Source organism: Eschrichtius robustus, chromosome 16 (assembly GCF_028021215.1).
Source record: "Eschrichtius robustus isolate mEscRob2 chromosome 16, mEscRob2.pri, whole genome shotgun sequence".
NCBI classification, from domain to species: Eukaryota; Metazoa; Chordata; class Mammalia; order Artiodactyla; family Eschrichtiidae; genus Eschrichtius; species Eschrichtius robustus.
In genome coordinates, this window is record NC_090839.1 from 89,062,838 (window position 1) to 89,089,328 (window position 26,491).

The 26,491-nt window shown below is 44.2% G+C and overlaps 1 protein-coding gene across 3 annotated transcripts in view; it reads left to right on the forward strand.

The window, feature by feature from the left end:
- RNF216 (ring finger protein 216) overlaps positions 1-26,491 on the forward strand; it is a 181,536-nt gene that overhangs the window by 81,860 nt on the left and 73,185 nt on the right. The window contains exon 14 of one of the 3 annotated variants that reach the window (XM_068524092.1): positions 23,237-23,589. The exons of the other annotated variants lie outside the window; for them this stretch is intronic. Coding sequence (XP_068380193.1) covers positions 23,237-23,299 — 63 coding nt within the window. The 3' untranslated portion in view covers positions 23,300-23,589. Of the gene's footprint in view, positions 1-23,236; positions 23,590-26,491 lie in introns of those variants that run through there. 3 annotated transcript variants of the gene reach the window in all.

Sequence of the window (26,491 nt, forward strand, 5' to 3'; positions counted from 1 at the left end):
CTGCTTCCTCTCTGTGGGAGGAATATACTCGCCCTGCTGAACTTGGAGGGGGCTGTGTAGCTTCTTTTGGCCAGTGAAATGTGAGTATGGGTGAGAGGTCACTTGCAAAAAAAGTGGTAAAATAAATGCTTAGGGGTGATGTCAGCAAGGTGGTGGAATAGGTAGCCCCAAATTCTCCTTCCCCCACAGAAACACTGATTCAACAATACATGGACCAGTTTCCTTTGTGAGAAATCTAGAAACCAGTTACGAGGCTCCTGCACTCCATACAGGGCAGTTAGCTGCATTGAGGCCTGTAGGAAAATTAGTGGAGCTCACTCCCCAGAGCCCGTCCCCCAGCACACGTAGCACTCATGGGAGGAAACACCTAACTCCTCTCTTCTCCTTGGGGAGGCAAAGAGCAGACTAGAACATACATCTAACATTCAGACTTCTCAGAGGGCTTACCCAAGGGGCGGGCTTATGTCTTTCCTAAATCTGAGCACCGACAGGAGGGAGCACCAGGTTTCAGATCATCAAGAACAAAGGCAGTGGTTTGGACTAGCATACGCTCACTCATCTTTGCCCCTTTCCTTGGCTTAGTGTGGAAAGAGCAAGAGAAAACCCCCAATTCCCAGCTTCTGGTTAGGGAGGGGAAGAGTTGGAGTGTGCGTCCAGTGTCCCAGCTTTTTGGGGGTACTGCCCAAGGGGCTGGTTTCTGTCTCACTTGACTCAGCACTGACAGGACCCTGCATACTCTAGATGCCTGGAAGCTTCTGAGGAAAAAAGAGCTGAGAGACTTGCTGCTGCTACAAAGGACCCACAGTATAGCAGACAGAGGCCATTATGTCTCTGTGGCTTTTCCCTCAAGGAGAAGGGAAGAGTGGGACATATACCCAATGTTCTAGCTTTTGGGGGGAGGGTGGAGCTCTTCAAGGGACTGGTTTCTCTCTTGCCCAACTCAGAGCATTGGTGAGACCCACCATACTCTAGATGCTTGAGGTCTACTGAGAACAAAAAAGCTGGGCATCTTACAGCCCCTCCAGAGAACGTGCAGTACTGTAGACGGACACCAGAGGGAGCAAGAGATTACAAGCTCCTGGAAAAAAAAAGGCAGCAGAACCTCTCTGAATTGGGAATTTACACACATAGGTCCTGAGAAGGTGCATCCACAGAAGAGGTTTGAGAGTCTTCCATAATTTATAGCCCAACTGATTGGTAAAGGTTTTTCCCTGTACAGGGCCAGTCTAAAGACTGGGAGAGTTGGCTGTTTTTCAAATGTATAGATCCTGACAAAGTAACAAGGCACAAGAAGAACCATGGTCTAACCAAAGGAACAAAATAAATATTCAGAAACTATCCCTAAAGAAATGGAGGTATGTGAATTACTTGACAAAGAATCCAAATAATCATCATGAAGATGCTCAATTAGGATGGACCCAGACATTTTATAATCAAATGGTCAAAAGTCAGAGACAAAGAGAATTTTTTAAACAGCAAGGGAAAAGCAACTTGTCATGTACAGTGAGTCTCCCATAAGATTCTCAGAGGAGGGCTTCCCTGGTGGCGCAGTGGTTAAGAACCTGCCTGCCATTGCAGGGGACATGGGTTCGAGCCCTGATCCGGGAAGATCCCACATGCCATGGAGCAACTAAGCCCGTGCGCCACAACTACTGAGTCTGCGCTCTAGAGCCTGCAAGCCACAACTGCTGAAGCCCGCGTGCCTAGAGCCCATGCTCCGCAACAAGAGAAGCCCACGTACTGCAACAAAGAGTAACCCCCGCTCGCCGCAACTAGAGAAAGCCCGCGCGCAGACCCAATGCAACCAAAAATAAATAAATAAAATAAATAAATTTATTTTTAAAAAAAAGATTCTCAGAGCATATCTCAGCAGAAACCTTACAGGACAGAAGAGAGTAAGATGATATGTTCATAGTGCTAAAAAAGTAAAAGAAAAAACCCTGCCCGTCAAGACTACTGTATCTGGCATAACTGAGGGAGGAATTAAGACATTCGCAGATAAACAAAAGCTTAGGGGGTTCATCACCACTAGACCTGCCCTACAAGAAATGCTAAAGGAAGTCATTTGAGTTGAAATGAAAGGATGCTAGATAGAAACACAAAAGCACATGAAAGTATAAAGCTCACTGGTAAAGGTGGGTATGTAGACAAACAGAATACTGTAACGTGTGTGTATATAATCACTTTTAACTCTGGTATAGAACTTAAAATTATGGAAAATATATAAAATATGTTTATGGATACACAATATAAAAAGACATAATTTGTAACATCAACAACATGAAATGGAAGGGAGGTAAGAGAGTAGAGTCTTTGTATGTGATCACAGTTGTTATCAGCTGAAAATAGATTGTTACAGATAGACACAAAGAAAGGAGTCAAAGCGTGTCACTACAAGAAATTCAACGAAACACAGAGGAAGACAGCAAAAGAGGAAAAGAGACCAAAAAGCTACAAGACAGAGAACAACAAAATTACAGTAGTAAAAGTTCTTCCCTGTCATTAATTACTTTAAATGTAAATGGATTAACATTTCCAACCAAAGGACACAGAGTGACTGAGTGGATTTTTTTTTATTTTTTATTTTTTTAATTTATTTATTTTTGGCTGCATTGGGTCTTCGTTGCTGCGTGCTGGCTTTCTCTAGTTGTGGCGAGCAGGGGCTGCTCTTCGTTGTGGTGCGCGGGCTTCTCATTGAGGTGGCTTCTCTTGTTGTGGAGCACGGGCTCTAGGCACACGGGCTTCAGTAGTTGTGGCACATGAGCTTAGTTGCTCCGCGGCATGTGGGATCTTCCCGGACCAGGGCTCCGAACCTGTGTCGCCTGCACTGGCAGGCAGATTCCTAACCACTGCGCCACCAGGGAAGCCTTGGATTTTTTTTTTTTTTTTTTCTTTTAATCCAACTATATACTGTCTACAAAAGACTCACTTGAAATTTAATGGCGGACTTCCCTGGTGGTTCAGTGGTTGAGGGTACGCCTGCCAGTGCAGGTGACGTGGGTTCGATCCCTCATCCGGGAAGACCCCACATGCCGCAGAGCAGCTGGGCCTGTGTGCCATGGCTGCTGAGCTTGCGCTCTGGAACCCACAAGCCACGGCTCCTGAGCCCACGCGCCACAGCTGCTGGGGCCCACTCGCCTGGACCCCATGCTCCACAGCGGAGAGGCCACCGTGGTGAGAGGCACGTGCACCGTGGTGGGGAGAGACCCCTGCTTACGCAGCTGGGGAGGGCCCACCCGTGAGCAAGGACCCAACACAGCCAAAAAATAATTAATTAATTAATTGAATTGTATTTTAAAAAAGAAATTTAATGGCACACATTGGAAACAAAAGGATGGAAAAAGGTATTTCATGCAAATGATAACCAAAAGAGAGCCAGGGTGGCCATTCTTATGTCATACAAAATAGTCTGTAAGTCAGAACTGTCATAAGAGAGAAGGACATTATATAATGGTGAAAGGATCAATTAACCAGGAAGATATAACAGGGATAAATGTATATGCATCCATTGTCATAGCACCCAAACATATGAAACAAACACTGACATATCTGAAGGGAGAAATAGGCAATTCAGTAATAGTTGTAGATTTCACTACTCCATTTTCAATCATAGAACAAGCAGACAAAGAATCAGTAAAGAAACAAAGGACTTGAGCAACACTGTAAACCAAATGGACCTAACAGACATACAAAACATTCCCCCCAACAGGAGCAGAATATACATTCTTCTCAAGTATACATTTTATAAGGCCAGCATTACCCTGCTACCAATGCCAGACAGAGATACCACAAGAGAACTACAGGCCAACGTTCCTGACAAATGTAGATGCAAAACTCCTAAACAAAATACTAGCAAACCAAATTCAACAGCCCATTAAAAGGATTATACACCATGACCAAATGGGATTTATCCCTGGAATGAAGGATGGTTCTACAAAAATCAATCAGTGTGATAGACCACATTAACGGAAGGATAATTATATCATCTCAGTTGATGCAGAAAAATCATTTGACAAAATTCGACACCCTTTCATAATAAAAAACACTCAACAAACTAGGAGTAGAAGGAAATTACCTCAACATAATAAAGGCCATGTGTGAAAAGCCTACAGCCATTGGTGAAAAACTAAAACTTCTCCACTAAGATCAGGAAAAAGGCAAGGATCACTTTTGCCACTTCTGTTCAACATTAGTACTGGAAGTCCTAGCTGGAGCAATAAGCGAGAAAAAGAAATAAAAGGCATTCAAATCGTAAAAGGGACTTGCCTGGTGGAGCAGTGGTTAAGAATCCTCCTGCCATTGTAGGGGTCACGGGTTCGCTCCCTGGTCCAGGAAGATCCCACATTATCGCGGAGCAACTAAGCCCGTGTGCCACAACTGCTGAGCCTGCGCTCTAGAGCCCGCGAGCCAGAACTACTGAAGCCCGCACTCCTAGAGCCTGTGCTCCGCAACAGGAGAAGCCACTGCAATGAGAAGCCCACGCACTGCAACGAAGAGTATTCTCTGCTCGCCGCAACTAGGAAAAGCCCGTGCGCAACAATGAAGACCCAACGCAGCCAAAAATAAATAAATTAAATAAATTATTTTTTTTTAAAAACCTGTTAGAACTAACAAATTCAGCAAGGTTGCAGGATACAAAATCAACATACAGAAATCAGTTGAGTTTTTATATGTTAACAACAAACAATGCAAAAAGGAAATTAAGAAAACAGTTCCATTTATAATAGAATCAAAAAGAATAAAGTACTTAGGAATAAACTTAACCAAGGAGGTGAAAGACTTATGCACTGAAAACCACAAAACACTGTTGAAGGAAATTAAAGGAGATACAAATAAGTGGAAAGACATCCATGTGCATGGATTGGTTATTAAAATGTCATACTATCCAAAGCCATCTACAGATTCAGTACATTCACTATGAAAATCCCAATGGCATTTTTTACAGAAACAGAAAAAACAATCCTAAAATTCATATGGAACCCCAGTAGCCAAAACAATCTCGAGAAAGAAGAACAAAGCTGGAGGCCTCACACTTCCACACTTCAAAGCATGTTACAAAGCCACAGTGGTCCAAACAGTATGTTACTGGCATAAAGACAGGCATAGAGACCAGTGGAACAGAATAGAGAGCCCAGAAATAAATCCATGCATATATAGTCAAGGGTGCCAGGACTACACAATAGGATAGTCTCTTCAACAAATGTTGCTGGGAAAACTGGATAACCACATGTAAAAAAAATGAAATTAGCCATTATCTTATACCATGTACAAAAATCAACTCAAAATGGATTAAAGACTTAAACAAATGACCTGAAACTTATAAAATTCCTAAAAGAAAACATAGGGGGAAAGTTTCCTAACATTAGTCTTGGCAGTAATTTCCTGAATCTGACACTAAAAGCACAGACAACAAAAACAAAAATAGACAAATAGGAATGCATCAAACTAAAAAGCTTCTGGGCAACAAAGGAAACAATCAACAGAGTTAAAAGGCAGCCTTTGGAATGGGAGAAAGTATTTGCAACCTATTTATCTGATAAGGCATTAATATCCATAATATATAAGGAATTTCTACAACTCAGTAACAAACAACAACAACACAAAAAACAAATATGGGCAAAGGTCCTGACTAGGCATTTCTGTGAAGAAGACATACAAATGGCTAACAGGTATATGAAAAGGTGCTATACTATATAACTAATCATCAGGGAAATGCAAATCAAAACCACAGTGAGGTATCACCTCATGTCTATTAGGGTGGCCAGTATCAAAAAAAAAAGCAAAAAATAACAAGTGTCAGCAAGGATATGGAGAAATTGAAACCATTACAGGATGTTGGTGGGAACGTAAAATGGTACAGCTGCTATGGAAAATGGTATGAAGTGTCCTCAAAAAATTAAAAATAAAACTACTATACAATCTAGCAATCCCACTTCTGGATTTTTATCCAAAGGAATTGAAGACAGGATCTCGAAGAAATATTTGTGCTACCATGTTCATTGCATTATTATTTATAATCAAGATATGGAAACAGCCTAAATATCCAGTAGATAAAGAAAATATGGTCCATCCATATAATGGAATATTATTCAGTATTTAAAAAGAAGGAGATTCTACGACGTGGATGAACCTTGAGGACATTATACTAAGTGAGATAAGCCAGTCACAAAAAGACGAATACAGTATGATTCCACTGACAAGGCATATCTAAAGTAGTCAAAGTCATAGAAGCGGAAAGTAGAATTGCGGTTGCCAGGGGAGGGGAACTGGGAGGTTGCTGTGCAATGGGTATAGAATTTCAGTCACACAGGATGCAGAAGTTCCAGAGCTCAGCTGCACAGCAGTGCACACATAGGTAACAGTACTGAACTGTACACTTAAAATGCGTTAATAGGGTAGATTTCGTGTTATGTGTTTCTTACCACAATTTTTAAAAGAGAGGATATGGTTCACTGTGTCTTTTCCTTCTGCCAAGATAGACATGTAGAAGTAAGTTTGTTTTGAGCTACTGAAATTTGAGTTTGTTCCAACAGCATAACCGAGCACATTCTGACTGGTACAGATCATGAGAACCACAACTGACAATAGGGGTGGAGAAAAGGAAAGATAGTAGGGAGATAGGATTAGAAAGAGATATTTGACTGTGGGGTGGGGAGAAGCCCAGATGACTCACTTTTCTGGTTTGAGCCACTAAGTGGGTGATGATGCTATTCCCACAAAATTGGAAATAGAACAGAAAAAGGTTCCAGGAGAGAAGATCAACTCTGTTTTGCACATGTTGACTTTTGAGGGTGGAGGGATTCAGTAAGCGTACTTTTCCCCAGTGCCTGGCACATATCAGGTGCTCGGTAATTATTTGGGACATGACTAGGGTCAGGAACACAGGCGAGATATGGGCTGCAGAAAGATTTTGGAGTCAGGAATAAGACGCATTGAAAGGCGGGAGTCCTGGGGGAAGGCAGAGGGCAGAATGCAGGGAGCTCAGGGGGGCTGGGGTGAGGCCCTCTAGGAGTTAGGTCACAGGAGTTAGAGAATGCTGGCACCTAAGGTCGCTGGTAGCATTTGCATTAGAGTCTCATCAAATTTATAGGTGAGTTTATAAGGAAAGTATTACCTTTAAAATGTTGAGTACTGCTATCAAAGTTCAAAATAAGTCTTTCCAGTGATTCACATTTTTTTATGTCCCTTAGTAGTGTTTACAGTGAAGAGAATGCATCATAAAGTGTTATCGATCACAGTGTGCTTCAGAACCTGACCCTCACTTGCGGACAGTAGCATTCGTGTTCTAGACTTGCTTTCTACCATTAGGGTAAGATCTGCAGTGTTTGGACCACCGTGAGAAATAAAGGGAAAACTGTCTCATGGGACCTGAGGCAGTGACAGCTGGTTAACGGTTACTGAGAAGTTCCCAGCTGTCCTTTGAAAAGAAGGGAGAACTGAAAAGTAAAACGTTTGATCCTTATTAGGAGCTATGGAAAGATTCGCCACAAGGTGGCACTAACACTCTATGAAGAAAGGTTTTCTCGTGGGCATTTCAAAAGCATGTGTGTCAGCAAAACACTGTCCTGTAAGCAGAACTGACAGAATTCTTTTAGGTTTAGTACCAAAGCAAACCACTCTTTGCATTCAGAATTTAACATCAAAGAGTCATTGTTGTTAGGACATATGCTTTTACCTTTTTCACTTGTACACATTCTCCTTACGACGTTCTTTCTCTTCAGCTACATGGCTAAACCAACCGTTAATCCTTGAGGATTCCTCATCTTCAAGAAATGAGCCACAAGCTAATTTGGGCCCTTGTGAGACTAAGGGCTTCTGCTTCCTTATTGCAGTGTCACTGCCAGTAATCTAAACTCCAGTTAGATTTCCGGGAACTTGTCACTCTGAGATGAGGCATTTATATTAATGCATTATCTGGAGACGGGCTTGAATGCCTGGAATCATTCCCCTGAAATCCCTGAAGAGTTAGTAAGACACTGTATCTTTGATGAAATGGGGGGAGAGTCTTTGTTACATTGATATGATGAAATGCCTTTGTCAAGGCCCTCGGCGTCCTGTGTACTCTCAGATAAAGGATTCATCAGTTTGTTTTCAATGTGCCACTTTTAGGAGTGGATTGGATGGGTTTGGTGTGGGACTGCAGGGTGTTAGATTAAAAAGAGATTTGAAAGTGATACTTCTGGAATATTTTTTAGGGTCAGAAGTTTCCCTGTTGGGTCTCTTTCTAACTGTCCAGAACCATAAATTTGCTCCATAAACTCAGAGATATGTAAGTAGAGCTTTCCCGAAAGGTAACCAGGACCACAAGGTGGAGCTTTAAGAATACTCACGAAGCACGTGCTATTAGGGAAACCATCGGGTGGTAAGACTTTAATCAGAGTAACTGTGAAGAATGCCTAGTTTGGTGTCTTTTAGTGGAGAATGTGAAGTGACTGTGTAACCACTCATCTTTTCCCAGTGTCACTTATATTTGTTTTTATGTATCTTTCCCACCTGCTAGCTTTCTTCTCTACTCATCTTTTTTCATGCTTCCCAGGCACCATCCTATCCTTGGTAGCATTCAGTGTTATTGACTCTGCAGTAGTAAAATATAACCAAAATTCACATCTGCAGTGAACCAGTTTGTTGCTAAAAAACAGGCATCTGCAGCCACCTAAAGTAGCTCAATGGCTGTGTGAAGAGAATGTAAATGAGCCTGGACCAGCTGTCAGTGCCAGGGCAGCTCCAGCTGTGACAGTGGACGGTTGGCACTTATTAGCAGCACTATAATTTGAGGCCCAGCCAGTCAGCTGACTCGTGTGCTGAGCACAGGCCTTTACATTTATCTAGATATGAATGAAGCTTGAGCCTCTTGTTTTCTTATCAGGGAGGACCTTTATTCCGGAAGTAACATTGAGAAGAACCAAATGTCTGGGTAACAGAGGATTTTTAAGTCCCCAAATGAGGGCTCCTTTACTGGCGTGGAAGTCCATGCTGCATAATGCAAGTCCAGAAAAGAAGTGGGGTGGTGTGGGAATTCCTTCTCAGGCATTCAGCTGCCCCTGCTTCTCTCAAGGTGAGTCACTTCCTTCCGAGCCCGAGGGCTCTGGCTGAACAGCTTAAGACCTCAGGCTGCAGTGGCGTGCAGGTGTGTCAGGAAGGGTGCCTTGCAGGGCCCTAGGCTCCTGTAGGTCCCCATAGCCACCCTATGAAGTGGACACTGAGGTAAAATGGTGGAGCTGAGAACCCAAAGGGGGGCCTCCCTACCTCCCCCAAACAGTCCAGAGTGGATCCCAAAGGCCATCTCTCTGAGCCGTCCTCCCAACAAGCACTGAGTAGAGCTGGCACTGTAGCAGCGAGGTTTCAGGATTTAACTGTTTTTGTCTTAATATTTTTTTTCCACTTTTTAAAATTCCCCATAGTAAACAGCGTAGTGAGTCTGTTCATCATAGGCTTCTCAATCCTTGAAAGATTTTGGTTGATAACTAAACACACTTCCTTACTTGACATCTTAACACATCAAACATTGTGTTTGAGAAGCTAGGTCTTCCAGTTAGGGGTGTGTGTTTGTGTGTTTCCAAGAAGAATAAAAGCAACGAAAGGCAATTATTGCTTACCTCCTCCCACCCTGCCTTCCCTAATAAAAGTCAAATAAATACCATCTTTGCTGTTGTTTGCAGTCGTTACTTAAAAGGGAGATAGATATCCACCCAAAATAGGGAAAGGTAAAAATATGCATGCATTAAACTGAAATGCCAGTATGAATAAAACATTTATTTTTGCTTCCCCTCAACTGTACAGAAATAGTTTTTATTTTTGTACAGGCATACCTCATTTTATTGCACTTCACAGACACTGCATCTTTTTTTTTTTTTTTAATATAAATGGAAGGTTTATGTCTACCCTGCATTGAGCAAGTCTGTTGTTGCTGTTTTTCCAACAGCATTTGCTCACTTTGTGTCTCTGTGGCACATTTTGGTAATTCTTGCAATGTTTCAAACTGTTTCATTATTATTATATTTGTTATGGTGATCAGTGATCTTTGACGTTACTATTGCAAAAAGATTATGACTCGCTGAAGGCTCAGGTGATGGTTAGCGTTCTTCACCAATAAAGTAGTTTTTAATTAAGGTATATAATACATTTTGTAGACGTAATGCCATTGTACACTTAATAGTACATTGTACAGTATAGTGTCAGCATAACTTTTATATGCACTGAGAAATCAAAAAATTCATGTGACTCCCTTTACAGCATATTTGCTTTTGCCATGATCTGGAACTGAACCCATGATATCTCCAAGCTTAGGGGACTGGTAAGCGGGCACAAGCAGTGCCGCTATGCCTGCTTCCTCTTGGGGGCTGGCACAGCCCCTCAGATTTCTCCCCTTGAAACTCTCAGAGGTTGACTGCTAACTTTTCAGCAGATGGTGGAGTGCATTTCAGAGCCAAGGTGGTCCAGACACAGCTGTCAGTATGGACTTGGGGCCTGAGGGCAGAGCAGCAGCCTGGTCCTCGGGTTTTTGCCGACTTCCCTCACCCTCAGGAAGTGGGCATTGCTCTGTCTTGCCCCCAGAGAACATTCTGATGCTTCTTAATGAAGCTGCTTTAAAGGGTTAAAATGTTGTCACCTTCTAGGAGACAAATCACAGAACTTCCTGTTCTCTGTAGAATGAAGAGGCTTTGCCTTTCTCCTGTGTCAGCATTGCTTGGGACAAGTACTTTTTTTGCTGGGCTTTATTAGTAAGTTCTCTGTTTTGAGAGTTCTTTTTGAATACAGTTACATGAGAAATATTCATGGATGCACTGCTGTGGGTCCAGCCCTGTGCTGGGTGCCATGAGGCTGTAAATATCAAAGAAATCCATGCTGTTGCTTATGATGCAGCTAAGGAGACAGTCTGGCATAGTGGATAAGACCGGGATTTTGTTGTTAAACCTGCTCATGCTTTAATTCCAGCTCTTCCTCTTCTTGGCTTTGTGACCTAGGGTAAAAACGTCATCTCCCTGAGCCATATTTTCTTTATCTATAAAAGGAGAACAATTACACCTATGTCGTGGAGCTTTTGTGAAAAGTAAATGGCTTGTCAGTTTTATCTCAGTAAATCTGCACCAGGGGGGTTGGAGGGGGGCGTTAAATGCCATGATGTAGCTGAAGTGCTTACCCCACTGCCCAACACTTCCTCGGTCAGCAAACAGCTGCTGTCCGTACAAGGAAGGCAGAGACTGATGCCGACAGTGTGTACAGGTGTGGTGCAGGCTCAGGTGAGGACAGGAATTCCTAGAAAGGAGGAACCTCTCCCAGGTTTGTAAAATCTTTTACCACAAGAGCACAGAGTTCCCCTAAAGTGGGCAGATGTGACGTCCCATCAGAGGACCAAAAGAGGACTCCTCACTTATCTTAATTTTTCAAATCATGTACTGAAAAAATTTCATTTCTTATTAGCATGCCACAATGGAAAGGGGATAGATTTTTGAAGCTAAATGTTTTGCTGACCAGTATGTTCTGTCAGAAATAACCACTCTCAGTTCAGCCCACAGTGGTCAAGTTGAGAGAGAGCCCCGTTCTGCCCTGGGGAGAGCTGTGTCTTAAAGCAGGCTGCTCGTGGGTTTGCTCTCCATGTCTCAGTTGCTTGGTCTGCACCACTGCTGTGTCCCCTCCTTTCAGGTTCCTCCTTGATTTTTTTTTTTTTAACCCCTATCCAGAAGGATTGGCATCTCAGGGAATGATATTCAAAGAGATGAGTGTAGGAAGGACCTAGAAACAAAACTGATAGTACATTTTGCTGGAGAACTCAGAATTAGTCACAAAGGGAATATTTTTAAAAATCTTTGGTTCGTCTCCATGATTCGTTGGTAATTGTCTTCCTAGCAGGGTGCTGACCTTGGAGTCTTGACCATCACCCGCACGTGCAGTGCAGCAGGCAGCCCTGGAGGTTGGGGCTGCTCGCTTTTTGCTGTCCTCTTAGCAAAGGGACACACCTCCTTGTCTGTCTTTTGTTGTTTTCGTCTCTACTAAAATATACTGTCTGTGGTGCTTAAAGAAAAAGATTCTGTGGATTAACAGGTTTGTATGGGCACTTTATTAAAATAGGAACTCTCACCCTTTTTCATGGTTTTTATGGCCACCATTAGCCATTGCTTATCAGACTCATAGCAGCCTAACCCTGTTCACAAACCGTACGGGGATCAGAAGCTTTTTTTTTTTTTTTAATTGAACCATCTTTTCCCCTTTATTTATTTATTTATTTATTTATTTATTTATTTATTTTATTTTTATGACTGTGTTGGGTCTTCGTTTCTGTGCGAGGGCTTTCTTTAGTTGCGGCAAGTGGGGGGCCACTCTTCATCGCGGTGCGCGGGCCTCTCACTATCGCGGCCTCTCTTGTTGCGGAGCACAGGCTCCAGACGCACAGGCTCAGTAGTTGTGGCTCACGGGCCTAGTTGCTCCGCGGCATGTGGGATCTTCCCAGACCAGGGCTTGAACCCGTGTCCCCTGCATTAGCAGGCAGATTCTCAACCACTGCGCCACCAGGGAAGCCCGGATCAGAAGCTTTGAGTGCCTCTCTTTCTGGAAACCACATATTACTTGTTGAGTGCCTTTATAGACATTTTGCTAAAATAATGCATTTTTCTGTGCCTGTGGCCTCATCAAAGGAGAGATGCATTTTGATTCAAAATCTTTAGAAATCTCACATTAAAAATCCCTCAAGACTTGATAATCTACAGAATATCTTTTTATAGAGTCATTTGCCTCCTTTTTGTCTCTCACTAATTGTGTTACTAGGTGTCAGCATCTTAATTTGTTTTAGCGATCCTCATCGTGATGTCCTTGAGGAAGGAGTGTTGTGTTGTGTGTGCGTGCATGTGTGTGTGTGTGTGTGGTGCATGTATGTTGGAGAGCAAAGCAATAGTGTCCCCTCTTTGCATTCTCAGCACAGAGCACTGCAGGGCTTCCAGCCTTCCAGGTAGAAGAAAAATTGTTGCTATGGTAATAGCACAAGCACGAAAACACCCTGTATCCCCCTGGGTGTCTGTGTCAGGGAGGAGGAATGCAGGCAAGGGAAGCGGTAGCAGAGAGGAATGTTCAGGCAAAATCAGAGTGAAGCCTAGGCTAAAGCTGCCGCTGGATGGAATTTCTTGTGTTTACTGTTGAATTCAAGGTCATTTTCCGATTGCTGTGTGGTAGCTGAGAAATGTAAATGGTCTTTTACTCCTCAGTGTCCTCCCTGACTTGGAGACAACAGAGAATGAGAAGGGCCTCTGTCATCTCTGTAGTTCCCAGAGGCCACATGGCCTTCTCCCAGGCCACGGTTAGAAACGAGTGTCTGTATCTGTGGCCAGTGTACCGCTCCAAGTGGGACCGACCACCCAGACCCACAGCACCCACTGCCCTTCGTCTCCAGTATAACAGGTTAAGGAGTCAGCCTTGCCGTCTCATTTGAAGCCAAATGGCAGCTTTTGTGCTCTGCGTCTGCATTACATGCTAATGTCCCCTGAGAAGATGGAATCACCTTGGTAACTCAGAGCAGTGCTGAGAAACCAAGTGCAGTCCGCTGAGGTTGGCTTGAGGAGCATGACCAAAAGCTAGTGTCCTGCTCTGCCAGAAGGTCAGAGCCAATCTAGTCAGGGTGCCTTGAGGTGGGAGTTTAGCATCATAGTTACACGCGGCGGAAGTCACAGTACCTGCCAGCAGCGCTCTTGCCGGCTCTTAGGGGCTTTCTACTCCTTGTCCACTCAAAGTCACGCAGCTAGCAGGTGACAACATCAGGGTGACAACCCTGAATCAAATCCAAGGTTTTCTTACTTATCATTATTTGTGTGTTCTTAGGTGTGATTTTGGTGTGATCGTTGGTTTTTTAAGGGTTCTTGTCTTTTGGAGATACAAACTGAAATGCTTACAAATGAAATGATGTGTAGTCTGGGATTTGCTTCGAAATTATACTGGAAGAGGGAGGATGGGAGAGCAGATAGGGTTTAGAGAAGCCAGGATTGGCTCTGAGCTGATAATTATTAAACATGAGTGATGGGTACATGGGGTTCATTATATTACCTACTTTTGCATATATTTAAATTTTTTCATAATAAGTTAATTTACAAAACAGAAGTCTAGATGTGTTTGACTTTTCTATGTCTATGCTCTGACTTACTTTGCTTTACTACTTTGAGGGCACCTCACTCTTGGAAACTGGCAAGACCCTTCACTCAAATATTCTTTTTCATGGTGTAGTCACTTTTTTAAGAGATGAGGAAAATTTGTAACATAACAGGAAAATGTCAGCAGCTATTTGTGAGAAGATTAAAGGGCTAGTCATCCTGGAGAAGGGAAGGCTGCATGTGTGTAGTTTCTCTATGGGTACAAGATTCTTCCATACAAGTGGTGGTGACCTGATGTTTTCAGACTTCAACTGCCCAGTCAGGAATCCAAGATGGATCGCTAGACTATAATGTAACCAGTGAAACAGGTTCCAGGAGCCTGGGGCCCTGCGCAGAGGCTCACGTACAGCCCTCGACAGATTCTCCTTCCTCTAGGACGACTGGCAACGTGCGGTCTAGCCCCGAGGCCGGGAGGGAGACCAGATGACCTTTTGAGTGTCCTTCCAGTCCAGAGTCTCTGATTTCTAGAATACTGAGGGCTTTCAAACTGGCATTGGCATTTGGTTTTCAAAGAGAAGTAGACTAAGAGAATTTCTCAGATCAAATCCCTAAAGCCTCATAAAAGCACTTTTCAGTTTTATTTCCCATCAGAAGCATATATATGGAAAGCATTTTAAGTTTCAAAAGCTCCCTAGAAGCTGATGCAGATTCTAGCCCAAAGAGAGTGAAACAGATCGCAATTTTTTTCTTCTCTTGTCTTTGACAGCGGCTTGTCCTTTTGCCTTCCTCTCCCCTCTTCTGTCACATTTTGCTGCTAAAAATCTCTGTTGCTCCCTGTCCTGTGACCACAGCCCTCTTTCCTCCAAGGCCCTCTTGCCTCCCTTAAAACCCTTCTTTTCTCCCCCAAGGCCAGCGCCCACTCTGACCTAACTTTATCTCTCCTGGCTTGGATCTTTTCTCCAGGTGGCACCCTTGCCCCTAAACCCTTCATTCCATGGCTCTGCCTGCCGTGCAGGTCCTTCCCTCTCTAGAGCTCTGGACTCAGTCCTGCCTAAAAACCTTTGTCCAGCCATCATGCAGAAGCAGCCAACGAGGGTCTTGCCCCTTATCCTCCCCGATGTTACTTCCTTCTTCTCTGAACACGTTTGTGAGCTGCTCCCTCAGCCTAGACTTGTGCCAAGACAGGCGGGACATCACTGCTTGGTCGGAATCTTGGTCATTCAGATACTTACTGAGCGCTGCCGTGCCTGAAGAAATGCAAAAGGGGCAGCCACAGCCCTAACCTAAGGTCTCGGTTGGCCTCGACAGGAGGCCAACTCCTGTGAAGACGGTTCAGTAGTGAGAAGGTGATGGTGACTGCTCTAGGGAGTCAGAAGAGCGCTCAGGAAATACTCCCTGAAAGAGCAGGGTCTTGGCCTGACTGGGACCTAACGGGTGGAGACGGGCGACTGGTACTCTGACACGAGCAAAACTGCATGAGTGGTCAGCCAGTAGACAAGTGTGACAGAGCAGGAGAAAATGGCGCTAGGAAGATAAACAGAGCCCAGATTGAAGAGGGCTTTGCAAAGCAGAGTAAGGACAGTGGATCTAATTCTGGACACTCCAAGGAGCTATTTGCAGGCCTGATGTTGGGACAATGTGATCAAAGTGCAAGGAGGGTGGACCTTGTAGAGCCATGAAAGAGGAGTGGGAGTTGGGGAGAGATGAGATACAGAATGTTAGGGGAGCTGGGAAGTCTTGTCAGTTTAGTTACCGTAACGGGTCTGGTGCCTCAAGACCTAGGATCACACAGTGTTCCCGTGGTCCTCGGTTAACAAACCCTCCGGTCCCAAAGCCCATTTATGTAGTGCCTCAAGTACTTGCTGTGATTTTTTTCCTTCTCCAGAAGGCCTTGATGGGGTTGGATTGGCCTGAAGAAACACAGTCTTATAAGGGCTGATTGGGGGCTGCAGCGGAGGGGCGGCAGCCATCAGGAGCAATGGTGGAGGCGCCAGCCCAGGGCCAGTGGTGGACACAGCCTGGGCACGGGTGTCCAGGAGGCTCCTTCCTCCTGCAGGGCTGTCCCGGAGCACAGCCCCTGTGGGTATAGGGAGTGTTGTGTGGAGGGAGCCCAAAAACGAGACACTGGACACATCCTTTAGTAGCTGCTGCTTTGGTACAGTTCTGTACCAGCATGTTTGGTTTTTTTAGTCCTTGGGTGCTTTTTAAACATGGAAAAAACCACGTAACCATCAGAGTTTTTTCCCCACACATTTTAAAAGGCTTGTTTTCCAGCCGAAAGCTTGTTGGATTAAGCTTAATTTCTCACTCAGATGGCTTGATTTCCCTAACTCTGATGTGCATACAGAGATTTGCTAAATTTTCCTTTTAACAACATGCTTTCCCAGCTGCTGGGAGGCCTGCTTTTTTTTCTGTGGGCCTCCTGACAGAAGTGCAAACCGTTTAAGGCCTTGTGGTACCAACTGCTGTTTATTACCACAGGGACTTGGATATTGCTGTGTTTTCCCAGGAGTTGCATTTATCTGGGGTTTGTGGCTACTCTCCTGTCCCTCTGAGCCATATGGGAGGCAGGGACCAAGGTTGCGCTGGGCTGCAGTAAAAGCCACAACCCCTCCTTCAGAGTGAGGTCACCTCCCTGCCCAGCTCCAGTCCTACATCCTCATTACGCAAGGAAGTGAAGTCTGTTCCTTGGATGCGATCTGATTGGAACCATGTTTTCTGGGACACCTCTGCTTAAATCTTTCAGCAGAACACAAACAGCCTTTTTATGGCTTGTTTTGTAAAAGGTACATTTTCATAAGAATGAGGCTTGATACCGTTCATAAATAAACACATCCCTTTACCACCCAGGCGAAGGAAGAATGCATCGGGGAGCAGTTTGGCTGGGCTTTTGCTTTTCCCTCTCTGAATGCCTGGCGTGCACTGTCCATCCAAGGGTGGCTGAGGGGAGAACACTCTCTTGCTGCCAAAACCACAACAAATGACAACTTTCCGTTCTGTCATCTCTCTCCGCTCCACTGCTGGGCAGGCAATTCATTTTTCTACCATAAAAGGGCAACAAAGCTTGTGTAGAGCCGTGGTGCCTTCTGCACTGCAGTAAGAAAGCAGAAGACAGGCTGGGGAGAGGGACGCGTCGCAGTAGGTACAGCAGCACGTTGGCCGAGCCCACATCGCTGCTTTGGCCAGGCTGCCGAGCAGCAGCCTCAGTTGGGGAAAGCAGGGCAAGGAAGGCCTCCCATCTGCCTGGGTACCATCGACAGCTCACGCTCGTCTAGTGGGACACAAGTGTGTAGTTCAAACCCTGTTAGGGGGAACTGCACTGAGCCTGCCCAGGTGGTTCTATGTTAACTGGCATTTGGTTCTCTCCATTTGTAATTGTAGGCGCTGGATTTATAAAGGGAGTAGAGGGGACTCATACAGCCCATACATCTTCACTGTGCAGACGAAGAGAGGGGTTAAGTGCCAGGTTCACGCAGCTTGAGGAAACTATCACACTTTCGTCTTTTGGTTATATATGAACTTCGGGTTCAGGGATAGCTCTCTAACCTGTGTATGTCCTCAGTGGTCCATTAGTGTACAGTTTGACTCAGTTAAAGGTGAGTCACAGAAGTCTTGACTAATAGAAATACAGTTCTTAATTGATGGGTTCAACCAGGGTTTCAAAAAATAGCTGTTCTTTATAGTGTTACCTGTAAAATTCATGGGTCCTTTAGGTGATTGTAAATAAATGTGCGAAGTCAATAAAGGAATAGGTAGAAAGCAAACACTTAGCAATTTTGACAACATATAGAGCACTTTGGAGCTAGGGGCTGCGTATTTCCTGCCCCATGCAGCCTGGCAAAGGAACGAGGATACCAACTCAACACAAATTGAGCTACAGCACAGAAAACGCTGTTTCAACAGGAGCCCCACGCCAGTCCATGGCCACCCGTGCAGATTGCTGCTCTGGGCCTCTGCCTTCTCTGTGGGGAGCGGCTGCTGCGCTGGAGAGAGCAGGTTCTCAGATTGAGCCAAGAACAGTGCCCACATCTTTTTGCCTGGCTCCCTTGAAGATTTTCCTATAAAGAAGAACTGAGATTTGCTTTGTCATTTAAACTTACCTTACTTAACTCTTAACTGCATGTCTGATTTCTAAGCGAATACTGGAACTGAACTGAGCACATTCCTAAGGGAATAAAAATCATGTCCAAGAATCTTGCTGATCTGGAAATTTGGGAGGAAAGCAAGGATTTTCAAGGTTAAATTTTATTACCCAGATAGTGCTGGTGGTCAGAGTAGATTCTGAGCTCATTGGCTCAGAATCAAAAGTTAACTCAGAAGTCATTCCTGAAAAAGAATATCACTGCGTAGAGATGGCAGAAACAAGCTCAGTGTGAATGATTGATTCAGTATCGCATACCTCAACCTTGTTGGAAAGTGTAAGACTAGTTTAAAACGTTATCCTTGCGGCAGATAAAGCAGTTGAGTAGTCAGTCTTCAAATAGAAACTTATACAATTCTATTTTAGTATGACCTTTCTAAGTTCTTTTTTTCTCAATACTGTAAAACTGAATATCTTATTAATCTATCAGAGAGCTAATTGGTATGTTTTTCCTTGGTACTTCGCAAGATCTTCACTGCCCTTGGAGTAAACAGAAAAATGCCCCAAAGAATTCATCTCCACTGCGCACCTCCCACATTCTTCCCTTGTAGAAACCTTGGAAGCCCTGGTTTTTTTGTCAGAAGCAGGAAGTGAATTTCATCTTCAAGAACAATTACTAATTCTTATTAAGTGTAATTTTTATAAGGCTAATTTCTCAAGCAAATAGCATTTCTTTCTTGGATTGAGTCTCTCCTTCCCCATCCATCACTGTGTATGCATGCCTGGGCGTCCTGGCCATGTGGTGACCAGCTTAGAGACATCAGCCTGCTTGCTTCCTAATTTGGTCAGAGTATGCTTCAGGCAGCCTTGCCTAACTTAGAAAAACACAAACACAGGGAGTAGCTTTGATACAGCAAAGGGGAATTTCCTTTTATCAAAAGACCTACAGTTTGCCTCTTACTTCCTCTAAAAAAAGGAAGTAACACTTTGGGAGGCTGTAGCTTGCCCTGCAGTTCCCTCTTTACGCCTGCTTCTTCATGCCAGCTTCTTCCAGCTAGTTTCTGCTCTTTCCTCCTCATCCTTCTTAGTGCCTCTCAACGTTTACAGTTTAATTTTATTCTTAAGGATACCCATTTTCCACTTAAATGTTCAACAGGGAACAGATTACATATGGACATTCATACAATGGCATACACCAGGGGTTGGCAAACTTTTTTTGTAAAGGGCAAGATAGTAAATATTTTAGGCTTTTTTGGACCATATAAGTCTGTCAGAGTTGCTCAGCTTTGCCTTTGTAGCTTGCAAGCAACCGTAGACAATATGTGAACAAATGAACGTGGCTGTGATCCAGTTAAGATTATATTTATAAAAAGAGGCAACAGACCAGATTTGACTTGTGAACCAGTACACCATAGCATTAAAGAGAATGACGTGGGCCCAGCTGTGCCAATCTGGAGCTATCACCAAGATGTATTAAGTAAAAAAATAAAATAAAATAAAAACAAGGTGTAGAACAGTGGGTATTGTATGCTTATATCTGGGTCTCACATGGGAGGAGGAGGAGATGGGTGCCAACATGTGAATAAAATCTGTGTGGAAGGATAAATAAGAAATTGGTTACAGGGCATTGCTTTGGGGGAGGCTTACTCTGAGGGCAGGGTGGGAGAGGGGGAGTACTGTGCGTGTACTACTTTTCCAACTAAAAGATAACTGCACCCGTTTTCGTCAACCCAGTCATCTCTGAACTTTTAAAACAAAAGGATTTTATTTTATTTGTTTTTAGGGAACTTGAATGATAGACATGTGATTTTTAAAACATGCTTGTATATTTTCAAACCCATAGACCTTTCTCCTGGATCCCTGTGAGGGCTGACTTTGCCACCCTCAAAAGGAGTGCTTTGCCTCAGGTTGTAGGTGACGTGATGCAATTTTGTGGCCAGTGGAAAGAGCTGGAACTCTGGCAGCTCTGCCTTTCTTCTCGCTGGCCTTTCTGCAGGAGCCCCATCTCTAGCACACAGGACCGTATGCTGCCAGTGAGAAAACCTTGGCGCAGAAGCCAGAGCCCCGTGGGAATAGATACAGCTTTCAGTAACTATGATTCAAGGCTGATTCCAACTGCTTCCTTTTCCCACAGAGACTTAGTTCTGACTAACAAGTAAGGATGGGTTCTGATTCACCCAAGCATTGCTATCACCGGCTTTTAAAATGTCTGGTTTTGGTTGTGAAACCAGCAGAGAAAGTTGTTACTTTCCTAGTATGTAAAGCAGTTCACTTTTGGTAGGTGAGGGACAAGTGAAAGGTTGTGTCTGCTTAGAAGGTAATGTAGCTATAAACAGCTCAGGAGTCACAGATGGCTGTCCACCTTGCTTCAGGGCCCCCTCCCCCATCTCCTAAGCAAATGTTTTTCAGATAGCCATGCTAATCCTCTCCCACGCCTAATTTGCAGGCTTGTTTGCTGTCATTCGGTTCTAATACAAAGATCTGTGTAGGAGTGTTGGATATCGTACCTTTTGAAATCCCCCCTTGGAAACACGGTGGGATGGAGATTTGCAGAGATGGGGAAGCAGTTGCGACAACATCGTCTTCTGTCTCTTGCACTGAAGGAGTACCTGGCTGCCAGACCGGGACCTGTTCTGCATCACTTGTCTTGACTTTCCTGTAAAAGCTTAAGTGGGAAGGTACCAGTTTTGCTGAACAAGCAGGCATTGCCTTTTATAAGAGAAGTCATTTAAAACACCAGAAAAGTGTTTGAAAGATGCTGGCATAGTTTCCTCTGACCTCAATTTCATACACTGGTAACTCTTCAGTGCCTGAGACTTAGCACTGACACCCTCCCCACCAGGTGGCCAGAGGCATGTGTCCACTCCAGAGGAGAGGAGAAACTATACTCAGCTTGATGAAGGACACTGAGAAGTGCTTCGCCGTACATACTGCCCCTAAAGGGAAGCTGGACGTTTTAAAAAATAAATTTAAAACTAACTCCCCATCACCTCTCTCCCCCACACCCTCCCTGCTTCTCTCTCTCTCTCTCTCTCTCTCTCTCTCTCTCTCTCTCTCTCTCTCTCTCTCACACACACACCATACACACGCACCACACACACACACACACACACGCTTTCCTCTTCTGCCAACACCGCCTGCCTCCCCCCAGCTCTCCCCATTACTGCTTTTAACCTTGAAACCTCTGTTGCACATTTATGCATTCATCCTGTTCCTGCTCTTGCATTATTAATGGGCCTGGAGCAATCCAGCCAGAACACTGACATTACTAATTACTGCTTATAACCGAGAAGTAAGGAGCAGGGAGTAAAGTGGGTCACAGGACGGTGTCATAACAATAAAATACTGCTGTCAGGCAAAATTGCTTGGTGTCTGTGCTGTTTGTTGAGGGTAGAGGTGGATCTTCGCCATAAGCTGACCCAGCACAGACCCTGTTGGTGGGAGGGGAGGTGCTCTTCACATCACATCGGTCACCCCCGTCTCACTGTCTGTGCACAGGGTTAGAGAAGAGGGTGCGTTTCTCTCGGAACTTTGAAACATCCAAAACTCTTATGGCAGAACAACCCCTTTGAAAGCGAGCTCTTTGTGCGCTGGCGGTATGAGCCGGACAGGACTGTGTTAAAGTGGCAGGAGAGGCGTTGCAGGGAGACTGCGGGGAACCGGCTTCCGCCCTCGCTTGGCCATGTGCTGAGTGCTGGCATCAGCCCTTCACCTCCAGGTCTGAGTCTGCCTACCTGAGTTAAGTCTCCCTCCAGCCCCCAGATCCCAGCTTTGCACGAATGTGACACGTCGGTGGTGTTGGGAGAAGTGAGCTTGGCAGAACGAGCACGTGCACTTACCTAAGGTACAAAAGACTGGGCGGCAGAGCGTTGCCAGAGGGCAGGGCCAGCAGCCCCCCTTCTTCCCTGTGGAACAGAGCCCTGCTTATGCGAGGGCGTGTTTGGTTGACGGCCCCTGTGAGCTGGTGTAGTGGTTTCTGTGAGAGGTGAGGACAGCACCTCCTCCCGTTGTTGCTTCAGGGAGAGGAGAATTTCATGCCGCTGGAGCCGCCTTTAATGTCACCTGGGGAACCTTAGCAAACTGATCTCTAATCAAAAGCCTGCCCAGCTTCTGAGGAACACTGACCATGTCTTCTAGAGTAAGAGGAAGTAGAAAGGAACTTCAAAGGTATGAGTAAACTGTAAGACAGTTGAACTCTGCAAACGTGGGTTACCTGCCCCCTCACGTATCATTTTCTTGAACGCTTCATTTCTAAATTATTTTACTCAAGTGTGCTATCATGCAATTACAACCCTGAGTCCAGGAGAAAAGGAAAACTACTTTGAAATAATGTTTGTTAATTGTTGAAAAGCAGGAAAAACCATTTTGAGAGGACACAAAGCTTATATTTTTCTTGGAAAGAAAACAGCTTCACAAAAGTGAGGAGTTATTAATCGTTTGACGGTAGAACTGAAAGGATGTGGGCTTCTATGTTCCCTGATTCATGATCTGCCTCTCTTTTCTTTTTCTTTTTTAATACTAAAAATATGGCCAGAATTGAGAGAATGTAGGGAGAATGAGTCATGGTTCTCAAAACTGAAAGTAAACCCTGTCGCTTTTCCCACATCTCACACACCAGCAAGATGCTGAAGCAGGCCGCATGGGAGGGCAGGCACTCCTTCCAGTTCCACGCCCCCGGCTCTCCCAGTGGCATGAGTGGTCCTGGTGGTGGTGCTACATCCCAGGAACTTATTTTGTCTTAAGGTCTTGACATGAGGGATGGAGCCACGGCAGATCCACTTAAGGAAGAAAGGTTGTTTCCTTAATCCAATTCTTTGAATGTTTTCATTTGTTTGTTTTTCTGTTCTCTCACACAGTCAACATTTGAATTCAGAATCTCTTAAATTTTTACTTTAAAAAGCAGTGATCTGGGAATTCCCTGGCCATCCAGTGGTTAGGACTCAGCACTTTCACTGCCGGGGCCTGGGTTCAATTCCTGGTCAGGGAACTAAGATCCTGCAAGCCGCACAGCGCAGCAAAAAAAAAAAAAGATGATTAAAAAACAGCTATCTGCATAGTAATGTTGACTGTTATCTTCATTTAGGAGCCTGAGTCATACTTTATCAAAAGCAACCCTTTCTGGCTTCCCTGGTGGCGCAGTGGTTAAGAATCCGCCTGCCAACGCAGGGGACACGGGTTCAAGCCCTGGTCTGGGAAGATCCCACATGCCGTGGAGCAACTAAGCCCGTGCACCACAAGTACTGAGCCTGCGCTCTAGAGCCTGCGAGCCACAACTACTGAAACCCATGCACCGCAACTACTGAAGCCCGCATGCCTAGAGCCTGTGCCCCCGCAGCAAGAGAAATCACTGCAATGAGAAGCCCGCGCACCACAGCGAAGAGTAGCCCCTGCTCGCCGCAACTAGAGAAAGCCCGTGCGCAGCAACGAAGACCCAAGGCAACCAAAAATAAAATAAATAAAAATAAATAAATTTTTTAAAAAAACAACTCTTTTGTTGATCAGAAAGTAAGATAGATAAATTGAGAATTGGCCCACTGCTAGAGTCACCAGAAAAATTTTTCATAACCCGTGCCAAAATATATATATATATAAGAAAGACCTATAAGTACTGATCAGGAAATCTCTCCAAGAAGTGCACTGTCAAGTGCAAAAAGCAAGGTAAAATGGGTGCAGTGTGAGCTTTTTTTCTGGAATGAAACACAGGCTTTCACTCATTATGCCTTTTTGTATTTCTCAGCATGTACATGTGTCTTTTTTTCTTTGACCGGTGTCCACAGAGATTTAAAAAACAAAAACTACCCCAGCATAGAATTCTGAGCTTCAGCTGACCACTTTATCCCCTGACGTTCAGTCTGTTTGGAATGAACGAGTCGGTAGCTCCTCCTTCTCTTTCTTCATAGTTTCTGAGTATGTGAATGTGTCATATTAAGTAGTTTTCACCCTACTTCATTTACCGTCTGCTTATACTTTTCATAGCTTTTTACTCTACTTTTTCTCTCAATATAAAAATAATTGAAAGAGGATAATCATTGCCAGAATTATCTCGGTTTTACACAATTCTGTGCTTTTAACAGCAAAATGAAAGCCTGGTGTCCTCACTGGCCAGCTGTAGGAATCCAGGACTGGAGGCAGGAATGTCTTCTGTTAAGAATACTCTCGTGACTCTTCCAGGAAAGCTTGGCAGAGCTTCAGACAATGTAGACAGTAAAGTTCCATTTTCTTCACTTGAACTGAAGTGCTCCCTCCGTCTGTTAGACCTAGAGCTGTGTCAGAAGTAAGTGAAATTCACTAGGCAAAAACTTTTGACATTAAATGTTTTGGGGACTTCCCTGCGGTCTGGTGATTAAGACTCCGCGCTCCCAATGCAGGGGGCACGGGTTCGATCGCTGGTCGGGGAACTAAGATATCCCGCATGCCACCGGTGCGGCCAAAAATAAAATAAATAAATTAAATAAAATAAATGTTTTAAGTTTTCTCAGGGAACAGAATCAATACACAGAACACAAAGACTTTGTTCATTGAACAAAGATCTGTTCTCTGATATTTATTTACTGCTCCAGTCATCTCTTTAGTTTCATTTCCAACAGCCAGGACCTTTTATCAAACATAAGTAAAATTGTCAGAACAGCTGTTTTTTCCTGCTAGAAAACAGGGGTAAGAGTATGATAGGAAGTTAATTGTAGTGTGAGTTTGAGAATCCTGGGCATAACCTACGTAAACTAGGCAAGTCCTTCAATTTCTTAGTAACATGGTTTCCTCATGTGTGAAATGGATATGATGACATTCTCTCTGGGCTATCTGAGGATTGAAGGAAGGGATATTAGTAAAATTCTGAGACAGCACCTGTAATCTTTAAGTCCTTGAAAATGTGGGTAGGTCCATTTATCTTCTCCCTCCCCTCGGACTTGGGAAATAAACAAAAGACGAGGTTTTTACTGTTCTTGATTCCTCCTCATTTGAGGCATTTGGTTTCTCTACTTCAGTCTTCTCTGAAATGATATTGCTGGATCACTTGGGTTCCTCCTCTGGAATGAGATCTACTTACCTTAGAATCTTTCAAGGGGCAGAGGAGCTTCACACAGACTTTTGGACCTAGAAGAAACTTTAAAATGTCATTTAGATCCACTGGTGGCAGTGTGACAATCCTTCCACAATATCTTTGTCCAAAAATTAGATACGAGTATACTCTTTCTTTGGTTTCTGAAAACTCTGCCTCTTCCCTTAATTTCGAGGTTTTGATTTGGAACCTGGTATTCCTGACAGATATATGCAGTTGACCATGGTAATGAATCCAGTTGGAATAATCAGGGCTTCTGCTTTTGTCTTTTAAGATCTTCTGTAGGTAAAATTCCTTTACCACAGATATCCCTGTCTTTGAAAACTTTGTTGATAAGTTTTCCAAACTCAGCCATCGTAGCTCAGGCTGCTATAACAAATTACCATCGACTGGGTGGCTTAAACAACCAACATTACTTCTCACAGTTCTGGAGGCTGGGAAGTCTAAGATCAAGGTGCCGGCAGATTGAGTTCTGGTGAGGGCCCTCTTCCTGGTTTGCAGATGGACATCTTCCCTATATATCATCACATGACAAAGGGCAGAAGGAACAGGTTCTCCTGTCTCTGCTTACAATGAATCCCATTCATGAACACTCCACCCTCATGGCCTTCAAAGGCCCTACCTCCTAATACCATCACATTGGGGGTTAGGATTTCAATGTATGAGCTATCCAAGGACACAAACATTCAGTCCATAACTCCAACTCACAGTGTTTTTTAAGAAATAATTGATAACTACAGTTCCAACAGAACCAAGCAATTTAGACAAATCATGGGAGCCTTTTGTAGATGATTTGGTCTACATGGTGACAGCCTTTCCTGCAGGCACCGAAGGTTCTGACCAGTAGCACTTAATCAGAGAACTGATAACATTCAGACTGTAAACTGCTTACTGTGTGACTGTCAGCAAGTCATTTACTCTGACTCTTCTCATCAGAAAGATGGACGTGTAATTCCTATTCCACCTCATCTCAGGGTGGTTGTGAGAAGCAAATGAGGTTCTGTGAGGTGAGAGCACTTTGACAAAGAGTCAAGAGCTGTTCAGACACCACGTGGCAGCAGTAGTGTTCTTGAGATTTTTGAGAAGTACACACTTTTTTAGAAATGGAAGATTGGATACCTTCCCTTCAAGACACACAGTATGTTGGGGTGACCAGTCTCTTTCATGGTTGATTTTCAAAGAGAAGGTTAACCCTGGAAGATTGACATGAACAAGGAAATAAAGTAGAAGATCCCAGGAGAGCAGAAGCAAAGAACTTTTCCAAGATGAGTTTGAGGGCTG